General features: G+C 39.2%; 1 protein-coding gene across 4 annotated transcripts; it reads left to right on the forward strand.

Annotated features, from left to right (window-relative positions):
* Nucleotides 1-4,661: 4,661 nt before the first annotated feature.
* LOC144660154 (uncharacterized) lies at nucleotides 4,662-15,809 on the forward strand. 4 transcript variants are annotated; one of them, XM_078520719.1, is made up of 8 exons: nucleotides 4,662-5,156; nucleotides 5,450-5,708; nucleotides 5,883-6,196; nucleotides 8,172-8,289; nucleotides 9,508-9,720; nucleotides 11,383-11,483; nucleotides 11,885-12,015; nucleotides 12,627-15,809. In XM_078520719.1, the coding sequence occupies exons 1-8, from the start codon at nucleotides 5,096-5,098 to the stop codon at nucleotides 13,989-13,991; spliced, it is 2,562 nt and encodes an 853-aa protein (XP_078376845.1). In that variant the 5' UTR covers nucleotides 4,662-5,095; the 3' UTR covers nucleotides 13,992-15,809. The 4 variants fall into 4 exon arrangements, with proteins under 4 accessions (XP_078376845.1, XP_078376844.1, XP_078376847.1 ...); XM_078520718.1 differs by having other exon boundaries at nucleotides 4,663-5,156; nucleotides 5,447-5,708; XM_078520721.1 differs by lacking the exon at nucleotides 4,662-5,156 and adding an exon at nucleotides 5,192-5,343 and having other exon boundaries at nucleotides 5,447-5,708.
* Nucleotides 15,810-17,188: the final 1,379 nt, after the last annotated feature.

A 17,188-nucleotide genomic window follows, 5' to 3' on the forward strand; every position in this document is an offset into this window, starting at 1 on the left:
ATCAGTTTGAGTTAACTTATTACCTGGGCCCAGTTGTTCAAAGGGTGGATAACAGTATCCACCAGGTAAAACACTGTCCATTCCGTAGCTTAGGTTGTTTTGCCAACACTTGTCTGTTGAATGATGATTTGTCGGGTGGATAATATTATCAACCCCTTGAACAACTCCAGGGCCCAGATGTTCTCCATGTTGAAACTGTTCTTCTAGGCTTTAGTCCCAAGGGAGGGGGGGGGGGGCAAATCCCCTGTAAAAATAGTGGGGGTGCTTGCCAGAAAGATCACCCCTAAGAGGTACTCATTCTAAAAGAGAAACTTACTGGTACTGGCAGTTTTACCAGTTATTCAAAAGGAGAGGTAACATGCATAACAAATATGGTTACGGTTCATTTTTAAGTTTTAGTACCCTAAGCAGTACCAATCCACAACTTTTACCCCTTGAAAGGTATGATGAGCACCTCGTCATTTTTATAGGGGAGCCCCCCCGGGTGCAGTATGAAGAATCCATGCTAATGACCGTTTCCCTCAACTTGTTCCCAAACTAAATGATTGCTTGGAACAGGCCAATAATTGGAAGTTTGGGAAAACAAAAAGTTTTGGAAACATCCATGAGCCATAGATGAGAGTTTCCATGACAGTTATTGAAGTCACTGAAATTTTCTCAAAATTAAATTTTCTAGAACTGTGAAAACCAGGAGAGAACGTTTGCCATTTTCCTTGTGAAAAAAAGAGTTTTGTTTCGTTTGGGGGACAGGAATTAAAGATGTCGAAAATAAAAAGCAGAATTTTTTTTCAAGCCCTCTCTTCTGTTACAATATGATAGGAAAATCAAGCCCCTCTTCCCAAGCACTTTTCTGGTCTTTTCCTGGGAGGGGGGGGGGACTCCATATAATGGCCTATACGGGGAGGCTCCGCCTGAAAGGGGTACCTTTTTCAGGCTTCAGGTATATAAAAGGGTAGGGATTTCATAAGTTTTGGTATATGAAAGGGTATGAAAATCCGTCATTTAGGTTTTTTAAAGGGCCTTTAATTAAAATATTTCGAACAGACGCACTTTATGGCTGTATTATTTTAATTTATTAAGCGCTGCATGAAAATGACACGAAAACGTCCTGTTCTAAGTCTATGCCATGTCTTTTAGGTATAAGAAAGGGGTACCTTTTTTCAGTAAAAGGTAAATGAAAGGGGTACAATTTCTGTCAAAATGGTATATAAAAGGGTAAGGGGTAAAAACTTGGGGCGGAGCCTACCCGTATAAAACTTTTTTGAGTGCCCCCCGGGGGTCTTTTCTAGGACCCTTCTTTTTAATAGGCCGTCTAAAAACTTATTATTATAAATGTTAATCGATTTTTGTCATATTTACTGACCATTCCCTTTAATAATACCATTTAAATTTCCATTCCCACTTATTGTCCCTTTCAGCTCTCCCCTTCTTGCAAATTGCTATTTAATAGAACTAAACTGAGACCGTCTCGTGGAAGTTAACAGTCAGTTAAAATTTGAGATCCAGTTTAAACTGATATATGACAATCTCAGCGTAAAAAGCCTTAAAGCACTTATTATATATCTAGTCCATTCATTTTGTTTTATTCAAGAAAACGATTTATACCCTGAAAAGAAATCGTAAAAAAATTTAAATTAAAATTCTCAATGAAACCCCCAGGAGACCTTCCTTTTTTCAACAATACAAAATCAATTTTGATATAGATAATGATGTTCAAGTCGATGGTGGAACAAAAGAAAATGAGGAAACAAGGAAACTGCTTTAGCTGGCTGCATATTGATTAGTTATTTCACTTCACGTACACAGCAGGTGATTTATGTCAATGTAATTCGGTGGGAACTGAATCACTAATAAAAATAATTTCTGCGACAGCTGAATTAAAAATTTTCTTTTTCTTTTGGCGCCTCCTTGCCAAAGATTGCCTAACGCATTTCAAAATCTAGCTCTTTCGTTTTGAAACTTATAAAATCTATGAACAGATTACAAATAGCTTTATAGATTATAAATTCAGATACGAGGAACTGAGGAAAATAAAAAATTCAAATGTATTCCTTTCTTTTGAATTTGTCGAAGCCTTTCAGCAACTTTTCACCTGTATAATTAAACAATAAAATTGAAATAATCTTTCAAGTCTTAACCAATATGGCAAAATTTTTTGGAGTCGTTCCCCAAAACAATTTTTTTCGATTTTTCATTTGCTAAATCCACTTTAATTTTATGGTTTCTTCCGGAGAGATAATCTAATCGGCGCGTGTCGCGTGTCGCGGGTAAAATGTCGCGTGTCGCGGGTAAAACGTCGCGGGTACACAATTGTCGCGGGTAAATTGTCGCGGGTCCAAAAAATCGTCGCGGGTACACAAAATTGTCGCGGGTCCGAAAAAAGTTTTATTTTTTGTTTTATAGTTTTTCTTAAGTTCAATACCTCATTAAAGATAATAGAATAACAATAACAAGTACTTTAATGTAAATTAAACTTTACTTTAGTTTTCTAGTTTTCCATGGGCAATTTTCGAACAGTATACTACTCTAACGTTATTTTCTTTTCTATTTTTCCAAAAGTAGTTGAACGTTATAAATGATAAATTGACGTTAACTATAGCACCAACAACAATATCTCAAAACTTAGCCAATAGTGTATAACTTGTAATAGATTTTAAAGTGTATTTGCTTCCTGAAATGGAATAAACACTTCTGCTTGCATAAAGAGAGAACAAAATTAGACAAACAAGTAACTAACATAATTCCAACACAGCCGTTCAATTAAACAAACAAAAACCTACGAAGTTCAAGGACATTGATCCCTATTTTTTTTACCACTTCACAGTAATTACAAAGGCAAACCATCCGCTTTCAGAGTTGCTATTTTCGCGTCATTTATCGAGCTGTCCGCTCTGATACTAACAGGCGGTTTTAAATTTGTCCAATGCGCTTTCTGGATTTTATGTTACATCATTTTAAATTTCCAAGAGAGATTTGGGAAGAAAAATGTATTCTCAAATAAAAGTTTATAAATTACAATTGTGCGGATATTTCCGCTGCTATGGAAATCGCCTGTGCCAAGGACACAAGTAGCCCATAAGAAATACATTCAGGTGGCTAATTCTAAAGGCTTACACATTCAAGGGTGCAGGTCTCCTTTTCATTTCTATTCCGATTCATCTTCCATCGCGTTCGTCGTTTTGACTTCGACTATTAAAATTTTATGTTTTTTTAAACGCTTCCGATTCCGCTTTACAGGTACGTCGCTAGTGGGAACCGGTATCATCACAACTGTTTTCTCGAATTTACCAGCGAATTTAGTTGATTCGATTGAAGCGATTTTTTCTCGGTGCTATACCAATACTTATGCCTTTAAAAAAGTAACACAGGGTATTTATTCCATACTTTTTTGTCTAGTAGAGGTTGTCGGTAGCATGTGTGTATATGTGTCTGTGTAATTTTAAACGAAGCGATGTGTACCTTTGCAGCTTTGTTTTTTCGACGCGCTGCGAACAGCTGTGTCAAAGGTAAGCTTACATCGCGTAAACGAGGTTCCAATGGTTGATTTTTCGTTTTATTTGTAATAAACAAAATACAAGTAGAACCAGCTTTAGGCCAAGTAGAAGTAGTAGACAGGCGTTGTATACAGCAAGGTTATGGAAAAGATTCCAGACAGAGCCAACTCTGCGTGGTTGAAGAAAGATTGTCGCCGGCTTCGTCCTTTCGAAATAATTCCACTGAGAGATTCTTGAGTACGGTGATCAAAGTAGAAAAAGTCTGAACGGTACCACGAAATATAGAGCTTGTACCACGAAGTATAGAGCTGTAAACACGAGCGAACAATCTGTCGCAAAGTGGAGGAGACAGCGGTCAAACGCAGAAATCCCGCATCACTTCCGCTTTTCGCTTCGTAACTTAGCTAAAGTTTGACAGAAATGTGTGCAAGTCTTTCGTCAAAAAAGAGTTATAAAGTGGCAATGGGAAACCAAATTATGATACATACACAATGTCAACAAGTTATTGCTATTGTGTTATTATTTTATTATCTTGAACGTTGGTGTAGTATTTGCTGTTCAAAAGCTAGAAAGCAAAAGTAAAGTTCAATTTTTCGTCCACTTGTTATTGTTATTCTATTATCTTTTTAAAATGATCTTTAATGAGGTATTGAACTTAAGAAAAACTGTAAAACAAAAAATATAACTTTTTTTCGGACCCGCGACAATTTTTTGTACCCGCGACATTTTACCCGCGACAATTTTGTGTACCCGCGACGTTTTACCCGCGACACGCGACATTTTACCCGCGACACGCGACACGCGCCTATTAGATTATCTCTCTTCCGGAAGACATTGCGAATGAAATCATGCACGCAACGGCTGACAAATATCAAATTATTTCCGGAAAAAAATTTGTCTGGCACGCAATTATCTCTCTTTTTTCAGGAGAAGTACACTGTGTATTCTTCAAGCCCGAACTTTTGAAGTCTAATAACCGAGAAGTGAAGAAAAGCACGACAATTTTATCGAATTTCATGGCGTTCGACAGATTTCCCGCCATGTTTTCCGAGCTGTTTACATTTGACCTGTCAATCATAGGTGAGATTGCTATGACAACGCTAATTTTTTGGCCTCGTTCTGTGTAAATCTCGCTTCTGATTGGTTGTCGTTGAAGTCCTGTTGTCGCAGTTGCAAAATGGCGTCTTCTTGAATGTGACCCGCCCCAGAGCCCATGGCTGAAAAAAACACCAAAATGGAGAGGGGCCTCTCGCGCGAATATCTTGCCGTTATCTTTACTATTTTCCTTGCTCCTCGGACCTGCAGAAAGTACCTCAATTCCTCATCCCGGTGGATCGAATTAACAGGAAAATGTCTTCTTCTTTGGCCTGGAATAAAACGAATTGTGTTTTCAGAGTCTCGAGCAAGGTGTCATTCAATACGGTTTGGTGTACCAAAAAAGGGCGCTTATAGGGTGTGTGATTTTCTCATTCGCTCATCACCGAGTGGTCGGCAGTACAACGTAAGCCACAATGGCTGGCGCGTAGCAATCGCTCAAAGGAACGGACTTATACGTTCGCTTTTCGCCGTTCGCTGAACGAAGAAGTACTCCATTTACCTTTATGGAGGAAATACAAACTAAACCCGGTTCTTTGAAGTTTGAAACGAGCAGTTTCGACGCAAGTACGTGCAAGCATTGTTTGTATAAACTAGTCGTACGGAAAATTGTATGCATATTTTAGCGGTCCTTTCACGTCTGATTCTTGTTCGACAGAAAACTTTTCTTCGTTGTTCAATAACGTTGAAATGAAGTTTTTACTTCGGTTTCGACGGACATCTTGTCGTGTTTAGGGAATGGCGGAGAAATCGAGTAATTTTCCCTATTTGGGTTTTGAAAATTCATTTAAATTTTCGATTAATATTCGATAGTGTCTTGTCGTTTCTAATTTTTCGAAAATTTATTCTTTTCGCAGTAGATGTTGGTGTCAAGAAAGAGCAAGCAAAAGCGACGAACGTTATGTTCGAGGGAAAGAACATTCACTCTTCGCCGTTAGATGGGAAACTTCTGTGTAGTTACAGCGAGAAGCTTTGTAAGCAAAGGAGACTCAATGGCTACGCATTCTGTATTCGTCATGTGTTGGAGGATAAAAATGCCCCGTTTAAACAGTGCCAGTTTGTGGCAAAATACAACGGACATCAGTGTACGAATCCTATACCATTTGCCGAGGATAGAATGTAAGAGTTTTTGTATTTTCTATTTCTGTTTCGCTTCTGTGAATTTCAATCTCTCGATGATCGCTTCCGCGCTTTCTTTGATGTTCGCGAAGCGGAGAAAGCTAATCTTTCTCACGACACAGCAATTGCTTTAACGCTCTAATTCGAAGTTTTATCGTTCGTTTACCTTCACAGATACTGTAATAGCCATTTACAAGTGTTGGGAATTGTTCCTAAGAAAGTTCGACGAAAAAAACCTGGTGAAGGAGTCGAAAGCGAAGTGAATTCATCCTCGTCAATCTCTGAATCTAAAGGAAGGACAGATGTTTTAACGACTCCTGCTTTGACAAACATGCCTTCGATCCCCCCTCAACTCTTTCCTTTTCGTTTAAAAAAGCCTAAAAATCAACCGCAGAAGAGAGCTTACACGAATATTCCTGCGATCGAAGAGTTGAGAGAGAGTCGAAGGAAATGGCAGAAGGATAGAGCGGATTTATTCAAGATTTACGGTAAGAATTGACCGAATTTTTTACTTTCTTTGGGCTATTGATTGAAACACGCGATTTCGTGTTTTTGTACAAAATTATTTTATGGCACCTCGATAATGTAAAGCACGAAAATATCATGTTTCAACAACATCCAGATCTGTTCTAAATCATAGCATCGTTTTCCCATATCTTATGGTTGAAAACACCCGTTCTGTTGTCATCATTTTGCCTTTCTAACGAAATCTATTTGCTTCTTCTATAAACCTTTGTAACAGACCGTAAAGATAATGAATTTATTGCGCCAGTGGATTGTTTATCCCACTGTTATCCTATCAAGTTTTCAAAGACGTGAAATGAACATAGGAAATGTAGCATTTTCACGTAAGATTTCGACCAGAAAAAAATATGTTTTGATAAGCGTTACATCCACCAGTTTTCTAGCCACGTTTCTAGATTCAGAACAGACTTTTTGTTGGGTGGCAGCCTTCTTATTTTGTCTCATTTTCTTGTGTGCCCTCGCTTTATTATTTGGAAAAGTTCAGGTGCGATTGTCACGAAAATAAACGAGCTAAACTTAGTTGGTCATTTGTAAAAAAAACTGAACTTGGAAATAGTGGATCATATCGAAAATGAAAACACTTTACATCATGTGCTATAAATTTCATGTTGCAGACTATTTCTGGAAGCAAGGAGTTGAAAAGTTTCACAGATATTATTGTTGAAATTCAATTAAATTGTGTCCTAGAATATGCACATTTTGAAGTGTTGGGCTGTTTGAAGAAAGAAGCTTTTTTGCTAGTGTTTGTGCCTAAACACAACAGTTTTTCAGTGTGTTTTGAAACAAATAGTTGTTACAGAAAGCTGTTTCTTGGAATCAATGTGTTTAGGATATTTCTCCTTTTGTTATTGTTGACCAGAATAAATCTTAGTCCAATCCACATGTAAATGTAGGCATCTATCTCCTTGGTAACGTATGGGTTGTGGACCCCTTAAATTCCCAAAAGCACACTATCAATGGTATATATTTTTTACCTTCTTTATAAGTACATTGCCAGCCAACGATCAAAATTTTTTGATGGAACGAAGTAACTTTTAGTTGGAACGAAGTGACTTTATTTTTGGAACGATCTGACCGAAAGTTGGAACGATGTGACTTGGAACGAAGTAACCTTGGAACGAAGTGACCGGATACCGTAGAATACAAGTAAAATCAACCAGGAGTTATCGCAGTTATATACCAAAACTTACGAAAAGAAAATGTTGAACAGCCACTGAGTGTGTGACCAATAAACCATTATTATTATTATTAGATTCATATGTCGGGATGTGTAAGCCAGCAATGGGATAGCATGCACATCAACACACTGTTTTTCTTGTCTGGCTGCTTGTTTCTGATACCTTTATAAAGGTAGTTTTGGATATGATTGATTTTTACTGAAATTGTCCCAATTTCTCTGCGGTGGCAGCAATCAGCGCTTGGCATTGTCACAGCCGCCTACTCTTCCAGTTGCGGATGTCTACTTCAAAACATTTTGAAACCCCTGACTATGGTGCATTTCTGAGATATATAAGTACATAGAGAATCGCTAAGAGAAGCACAAGGTGTAACAAAGTGCTTCTTTCTCTAATCAAAATTTAACGTTCTTTAAAGATCAAAGGCGGTGTGGTGTATAATAAGCAAGTTTTTTTATTCTTTATAACATGTGCAAGGGTTTGCATGCACAAAGTATGGTTTCAAGTCTATTTTTGGAAATGAAAAATGTGGGATAGCTTCTATTGGACAGTTATAATGTAGCATCACTGTACAATTTTACTTGTTATCTGCATTTTGACTTGCTCAATGAGCAAGAGTCATGAAAATAAACAGCCATACAGTGCAGGCCAAAAATGCCTAGGTGACAAGATACATGTTTATTTACAGCAAAACTTAGTAAAAATGCTTATCTTCTCATGTTTCCTCATGAATGTTATTAAGTGGTGTTTTATATTCCATCAGGTATTGACAGCTCAGATGACGATAGTTCCAGCGAAGGTGATGAAATGCCATGGCAACAAATGTGGCTCTCCTCTGACAGTGACATTGATTATGATGCTCTCAGGAGAGAAAACAACTGGTCAGTGTCTTTTTAATCATTTGACAATTCAAGTGTTTATGGAAGCGGTTCTTTATAAAGAGGTTTTGTTAACATGTAACATACTTACCATGAATGCTCAGGGTTGGAAATTAGCGCTCGCCCGCTCGCCCAGGCGAGTGTGAAAACTGTCGAGCGAGTACAAATCACGGATCACTCGTCCGGTTTGGCGAGTACGATTGTCATATCCAGAATATAATTATATTATTCAGAATAAGTGAAACTTTTACTTCCCAAAGTCAGTGCTCGACACTAACGCTAGTACACTAGCCCAGGACTAGTAAAATTTCATGCTTGGCTAGTAAAAGTACTTTCCTACTAGCCCATAGACTAGTAAGATTCGTGGAAAAATAAATCAACTACAACTCTATAACTTGGGAAGTTTTTCTCCCAGAAACCTTCATCAGGATCTAGTTTCCATAGCTTGAGTAATTTAAACCAGAGCGCTTGCGACCCACATCGCATACGGATTTATATCGTACGATCAACTCGCAAACCTGATGCCATGTTGGAAAAGACCCTCTGTCCTCGCTTCCATGACACCCAAAAGGGACCTGGGAGAGAGCCATAATAAGTCGGCCATCTTGGGGTTTTCGCGCGAGCGACCGTGCGAGCATGATTTCAAGCATTTGTAACACTTTACCTACAAGAAAACCGCCTTCAAGGGCCGAAAATCGTGAGCCAGATTTACATTGTTCACCAGAGGACCACACAGCATGAAGAGAAAAAGAATTGTGATCCACGGTCAAGAAATTCTTAACCGAGTTGGATGATAGCATCGTTGCTGCGTCTCAGTGAAGGAAAGATGTACTTGTGTGGACTCAAACAAATATAGTGCTAAGAGATTAGCTGATTCAAACTTGGCTGTTTTTATTTTTTATTTTTTAAAGGTGTGTGTGTGTGGGGGGGGGGGGTGGTGGGGCTAGTGACTTGTCCTTGTGGGCTAGTGATTATTTGTACCTACTAGCCAATTGCCTAGTATCCAAAAAAGTTAGTGTCGAGCACTGCCCAAAGTGCTTTAAAACAATCTACACTGTCCACAAGCCGATAGCTTACCAACATTGTACATGAAATTTCAGGAAAGTTTATCACCTAGGTGATTCTTGTGATATTGAACCTTTAAGTTAACTTGAATATGAAACTTGTAAGCGAGGTAATGATTTTAAAACATGTTTTTTTTATACTGTTTTTTTTTTATAGCCTTGAAGCCGATATTAGAACTGCTAAGATTTCCAGACTTAGTACCCAATTACGACGGCAACTCCATCAGCTCAGGAGGACGCTGCGGTCACGCCGTAATCGCTACAAGGATCTTCTGGCATCTGGAAGTGTTCTTGTTAAGGCTGTTCACAGTAACAGTTCAGCTTGTGTGGATTCCTTACTTGAAAATAGCAAGAAGTCTAGGAAAGCAAGGTGAGAATGGAATAGTTTGAGTATGTACCTTAGAAGCTTAAGGGGTCCACACGGCCAGAAGTTATGGCTTCTGTCAGTATCGTCATTATTCCCCTTTGGGTGTTAGTCCATTGTAGGGTAACCCAAACATTTTGTCTGGTTTTTGTAATAGTTCACTGATCAACAATAAGATGGCATGTGTGAGGCTGACAGTTGGAGAGGGAGGAAAACCAAGGACAAGCTGTCTAATTGTTTAAGCATAACCCAGTGGCTGATCTATTAAACACACAATAATGCTGGAGTTAATTTTTTTGTTGATAAAATTCAACAAAAAACAAAGTGCGCGCTCCGAGAGCCGTCTAACAATCGATTGAAGGCACCTGTGTAACCAATAAGATTGCATGTTTTGCCAATAGACGGCAGCTGGGTTATGCTAACAAAAGTTAGAACCCCCTGCATAGTCAAACAGGTTGCAAGTTTGCCAGATAGTCACTCAACGAGTAATGCTAATATCCATTATACTCCAAGGTGGAAAGAGGCACTATGAGAGTAAAATATTTGGGTTGCAGGAGGTCTCTGTTAGCAGTGATAAAAATTTGAAACCTAAAATGAAAAAAATGTAAATACTACGCTGTAGTCAAAAAAACTGGTAATTGTGAAGAACAGCTCCCGCTAACCGACTGTTGGTCGTTTGTCGGTCGTCTGTCGGCCGACAGTCGGCCGTTTGTCGTCCGTCTGTCGGCCGTCTGTTGGCCGTTTGTCGGCCGGCTGTCGGTCGTCTGTCGGCCGACAACCTGCCGGCAGGTTTTGGCTATGATGTCGGCCAACTGTCGGCCGACAGCCGGCCGACAGGCGGTGATGTGTCGGTAAGATGTCGGTAAGTTGTCGGTTATACGGTAACACTAACCTTTTTGTTTCTTTATGTTTTTCCTCCGTAACGGACCCCAAAATTTATGAGAAATTGAAAGGAAAGGTATATACTCTTGAGTTTCGGTCATCACAGCCTAAAACTAGCTTCTGCGCTGCCGAAATCGACCGGAGAATTTACGCGAACACAGCTACTCCATTTCTGTCCGCCATATTGAATTGGTTAACTTAGTCTCATTCCCCCTCGGAAGGGGTCGCAAAGGATTCTAGGGCGACTTCAGTGAGTGCGTGTGTGGAGAGTGTGTGGAGAAGTTTTTGCACCGTTTTGGCCTGATTTTTGGATAAAATCATCTTCGAACGTGATTTCATTGCTTGCCTTATGGACATAAAGTTACGTAGGTGATATATTTATAAGAGATTGAAGTTTGTATAAAAGAAAATCTTGGCGAGGAGACGATTTGTTTTGTAGTAAGTACCGTAGTACAATGAAATACAATGTTTATAAGTCTTATCTGTTTTAATCGCTTTCTGTGTCGGGTTTACTTCTGTGTTTACTGCTCAGTTTTACAGTAAAATTTCTGTTTTGGGAAACTGTCGGTAACCTGTCGGTGGCCTGTCGGTAGTCTGTTGGTAACCTGTCGGCCGACAGTTGACCGACAGTCGGTTAGCGGGAGCTGTTCTTCACAATTACCAAAAAACTATTCCCGACGTTTCGGCAATGCTGCCTTCTTCAGGGGGACAAAACTGTTAGCAGTGGTTTGACTGCATTATTTTGTTGATGTGAAATTGATTACCATTGTTTTTGTTTGCCCACAGACCAAGACCAGCAAAATGCCTGACAAAAACATGTGCATTTTCTCAAGACGATGTACAATGTAATAAAAAGGCGTTTCCATATACAAAGTTCTGCAAGGATCGTATCTTTTAATCAGCTTGTTGTGGTCATATTCAGGAAGAATCTCTAAACTTTTTCAAAGATAAATGCCCTCTCTCCCATCCAATTTTCCATTTAACATGCTTATTTCTTTACAAAGCATTATTAGACAATAGGTTGAAGTGTTTAATAAGAGTGACTGATAATATATCCCTCACCAGATTTTTTTTTTTTTATTGGCCAATTTCCAAACTTTTTTGTTGCTTATCAACCCCTCCAGATATAAGGTCCCCTAGTTGTAAGCCTGTCCAAAACTCCAGCTGTATAGGCCCAGGCCTTACAAGCAGCAGTTAATGATATTTTCTGCCTCAGCACTTAGAGTAAACAGAAATATCTTTAAGTTTTATGACAACTTTGCATCTTTAACTAAATGATAATCATTAGACATAATGAACGACTCCAAGCAGGTTCTGTATGCCCAGTGCACAGCAAAGTGGCCTGGTGGTCTGCAGTGTTCTGTACCAGTGTTTGATGTTATTCACGAGCGCCCTCTCTGTGACGAACATGCCAGGAAGGTAATCAACTTTACTGTTTTATTGGACTGTTATGTTCAAAAAGTAATATAATAAATCCATTATAACCCCAACCATGGACCTTGTTTTGCAATTTGTTTCAGTTTATGTACGGACTGAAACAAACAGAAGTATCTTGTTACTGGTGTAGTGTTGTGGAGCTTGTTTTGTGTTCTATATTGCTGTATTTATGGCATTTTATTGTATGGTAAAATGTATTCTTAAATACAGCTAAAATGTTTCAGGTGCAAAATCCCCTCCAAAAAATTATATAAATAATATAAACACAATAATTTTCAGTAATCTGAAAACTCAAAAGTTTAACCTCAACCAAAGTGTATGTGTCAGGAGACAAGAGAGTTTACTTCAGCCTCATCAAATGGTCACTTCCTCAGGTTGTAATTGGTGAATCTTCCAATCCACTTTGTTTCTTTCTCTTCGGGGGCCGGTCAGGGGCCATTGGTTGTTTTTGTACCAGTAATAAAATTTGATGATTCACAGCAGTAGTTAGACTTTTGAACTTTACAGTTTGCAAATAATTATTACTGAATTTTTTTGGATTTCTAATTTTTTTAGTTTTACAGAAAATAATCACATGTGTGTGTTTGTTGCAGGCGAAGTTTCAGGAAGCCCAAGCCCAGGCACAAGCTGCAGCAGCTGCAGCAGCAAAGACATGTCCAGCAACGATTAAACCTCCTGCCAAGAAACCACGTCGCAAACCGCAGCCCAAGGCGCCATTACCTCAAAAGGCGCCTAAAGTGCCAAAAAAACCAGCCAGTAGGAAACCGGCTGCTCCAAGGTCTAACAAAGCACGTGTAACAAAGACACCGAACAATTCTTTAAGACCTGTTGGTTTAGACAATTCTTTTAGTCCAGACAATTCATCCGATATGTTATCGCCAGATATTAGTTTATCTTTGTCATCAGACTATTCACATGGGAGTGCGCCTTCTCCAATGTCACCTGCACTTGATGATTTCCAGCAGTACGATTCGTCAATGTTTGAATCAGAGCAAAGGGACGAAATGCTTCTTAGTGGCCTAGAACACGAGGGAAGTGAACATGGTATTCTTAGCGACAATTTCCCGGTGGTGTCAAACGGCAGTTCTTCCATCAAAGGCCTTTATCCTGGTAAAAGCAAAAACTGCGGAGTAGGACACTCAGTGCCTGCTTCAGTAATTACACACACTCCCGGATTGTTGAACAGTGGTGCCTTTCTTGGTGCTACTCAAAGTGGCAAAGGCTTGGGAGACTCGAGAACAAAAGCATCACCACTCAATAGCAAAAGTAAGACAAACAAAGGCTCTAAACCAAGAGATACCAAGAAGCTGCCTAATGCAAGTAACGCTTCTTCACACTCCATGGCAAGCATTCTGTCACCCAGTATTCATCCTAACAACATAAAACAGGAGAACAACAAGATCAAAGAACTTGCACTTAACAAAGACCCCATGTTTTCTCCTCCACACGGCCTTCTTGGAAGTAACGACCTGAAGTCACACAGTAATGGCGTGAACTCTGATCATCTTCACTCTCCGCCAATGACAATGGATGCTATTCTGTCTCCAACACAAAGATCCTGGTCTGCTATCGTTAGTAACCCATCTCCAGCTTCCTCATCATTTACATCACCCCTTAATTCTACACAATCTGGATTGTCAAGACTAGTATCACCACCTTTCTCTCCCCCTTCAATGTCCCCGCACATTTCACCTCATACCACTCTTGGGAGTGTCTTCACATTTGACAGGCCAACACACTTTCAGCAGTCTCATATTACGTCACCAACGTTGAGTCCTGCTAGTCCATCATTCCTTCAGGGGCAAATAAAGTCGACAGGGCCACCTTACCAGCGGCACAATGATCTTGACCACTCAGACGATCCATTTCTCTTTCCAGTTGACAGAGACCAGTCGCTATTTGGTGGACCATTTAATCAGAATCACGACGCCTCTCTTGGTGATCTTCGGTTAAGATAAATTGCTTATAAAGACCCGAGTTTGTTCCCCCACAGGAGAAGCACTTTGACATCTTGGGAAATATATCTATGCATCCTGATGACAAAAAGCTAAATGTGTATAACACAGCATCTACGTGAGTGTCCATGCTTCTTCTTTGTGGACAATAACAATCAGGAACTTGTCTGCTATTTATGCAAGGATTTCTAAGACGTGACATTTATTTGATTTGTCGTCACTGAAGAAATGGAGAATTCACTGACACTACTATGTAAATATGAACACTATTGTAAATATCATACCATTCCTTTCCTGATGAAGCTTTAAGAAAGGGTATAACCCTTTGCAGACATGAAAAAAGTTGTAGACTGCAGGCAGTGTTTATGTTTCTGTATTATCTGTGCAGAGTGTACGTTAAAATAGTGTACAGTCAACTCTCTCTTAACGGACACATCCACCTTGTAATATACAGAGTTTAGTTACAGTTATATGACTAAAAAACGCCCGGGACATCTTATAGTGGCGTCCGTTTGATAGAGGTACATGTATCTGTTAACAGAGAGTTGTCTGTAATCTGTAAGCGGGGTGTAGTGGAGCTTGTTATAGCCTAAGCTTCTTGCAGCTTGTGGCTTTCACTGCTTGCCACTTGTATGTCACTCAATTTTTGCACTCACTTTACACTGATTTACAAGAAAAAAGAAACTGCCTGCAGTCTAGAAAAGTTGGAATTTGCAGGCCTAAATTGTAAATTGCATTTAGTTTGCATATTTGAAGAGAAATCACAGTTAATTTGAAACCGATGTCATGTGGGTCCCACGTTGCTTTTCCCTGTTATTGATTTTTAGACCTCACTTCAAAGCGCTGTCAATGTTTTCAGGACATTGCAGATCATACTGCCAAACCATGATAAGTAGAAGATTAGGCCCATTTGAAAACTGCATTAAAATGCAGTTAAAGTTATTTCAAAGACAACACTGAGCTCTTTTTACTGTATTTATGCATCTTCATCTCAAAGATGGCTTGAATTTGAATTTTGTTATTGAGTTTACTCTCTGAAACAATGGTTGGATTGCAGGCTCCATTTCTAACACAAGAGAACGGTGGAATTCAGTCAAGTTAGGTTTCTTTTTGGTATTGTGGCTTGTGATTTCGAACATTCAACATTCCCTTTAGGGTACACCTATTATGTTGCTATGGTACCAAACTTGAAGATTCTGTGGAGTTTTACACCATTTCAATGTTTCGACATAACACCCTGGAAGAGTGTGAAACCTTTGGATTTAAGTTAGCATTTTAGTTGCTAGCTGTTTTAAGCCACCTGTTGAACAATGTGGTGTACACTGTACTTAACAGGGATACTAGTTTTTTTTTAGCTCATTTCTGGCATAGCGTTAGTCGCTTTTGGGCTTGTCTTTATATTTCAGCTATTTATATTGACAGATTTGTTTCACTTTCATTTTGAAGCAAAGCAAGTTTGATTTTTGTTGCTTAGTACAAGACTTGTGGCCCGTGTTCAGAGTGTGAGTGGTACATTTTCTTTCTCATTGATGATTAAGTGATAAACAAAAACCTTGAGATAAAACGTTGCACAAGTATTGCTGATTTTCCATCTCGAGGTTTTTATTTATCTCAATAATCAGTGAGGAGGAAGATAGATTGTTCATATTCTAGCCGTTTTTCATTGAAAAAAAAAGGAAATATTGCATTGCATTTTTTTTTTTGCTTTTACCAAACAAGACCCTCTATGCAATAGAGAATATGTTCACTGTGGCCTAAGAACTTAAAATATATTTAATATGGAACATTTGTATAAAAAAAATAAAGTATTTTCTGAAATAATGACCTTGTTTATTGTTGCCCAATGCTTGGTAGCTTCTTTGTGTTGCAGATGATGTGATCGAACAAAAGATGCAAAAGGCAACAATGATTTTAAAACGACAGCACAATAGTTGACCAAGAATAGTTTCTGCAACACCAAGATGTATATACCCAAATTCTTCAATTCTTAAAAATTTCTAGTAGTCTAATAAGACTAATTGTGCGCTCGTCTCCAGAGATCAATCTTGTGTACCACAAGTGTTGGATCACTGAGGTGGGAGAAATACAAGAACTTCCCATTACCACCATGCCTTTACAGTGTCAACGAGTCCCACAAGCACCTATCATTTGATGGTCACGCAACGCTCCTCTGTTGAGGGCACGGCGGCGTTGCGTGACGCTTCATACAGCCGTCAAAAACGACTACCGTAAATGATCTAATAAACGCCCGGGGCGTCTTTTAAATTTTCGGGGTCCTAGGGGAGGCGTTAAATAGATACAAGGCGTTTATTAGAGAGAGGCGTTTATTTGACTTTAACTGTTACGACTGTAACAACGTCCAAAAAACAAATAGGATGTGTAGTTTGCTAGCGGTGTAAGATAAAAAACAGAGTTGGCGAGTAGGGGTCTAATCTAATCTGCGCTAATTATGCAAAGCCTAGAGATGTCGTTCATAGTTCGATATCGAAGTTTTCATCGTCATCGAGGTCAACCATTTTGGCGTTGTTGGGCTCTTCGATGTCTGACTCAAGCAAGAAGCTAACTATATTGCGTGAATTTATTATATGGAGCATTTCCTTGGTTTTTGAGGTGATTCGTACGTATTCTTAGAGGAGGCGTCTATTAGACACGGGGCATTTATTAGAGGGGGGCGTCTAATACAAACTTTACACTTCAGGGGAGGCGTTTATTAGAGTGGGCGTTTATTAGATCATTTACGGTACGTCCGGCTTGGTACTGAAACTGCTAAAAGCATGTTATTTAGACTTGGTCATAACAAATCCATCAAAATCCCAGCAATACCGTAACGAGGTTCTAACTGTTTCCCAAATCCCATTTCCTAGCGTAGTTTTTGCCCACATCCAAGTAGTTCCTTTCCATTTTATTGTTTGTGATTCTCAGTCCCAGAAACCCGAATTTTATTTTTCCAGTGAAAAAAAGGCAAATTCTAGTTCCCATTTTACCCCTTCAGGCCCTTCCGTAATGGTTTGGTAAAACAGCACTTGACAGATGACAGAAACCCATTAGAAAATGCATTTGTTTCAATCTTGAGTAAATAATCGCTGAGTGCTGAGAGCTCCTTTGATCCAACATCAACACGGCACTCGACTTCAAGTGTGGTGTCATCTTATCTTTTCTTGTAGCCTGCACGGTTGGCGCTTCTTCTCGAGTGAATAGTG

The sequence above is a fragment of the Oculina patagonica genome, chromosome 7 (assembly GCF_052425735.1).
Source record: "Oculina patagonica isolate OP01 chromosome 7, crgOcupat, whole genome shotgun sequence".
Lineage (NCBI taxonomy): Eukaryota > Metazoa > Cnidaria > Anthozoa > Scleractinia > Oculinidae > Oculina > Oculina patagonica.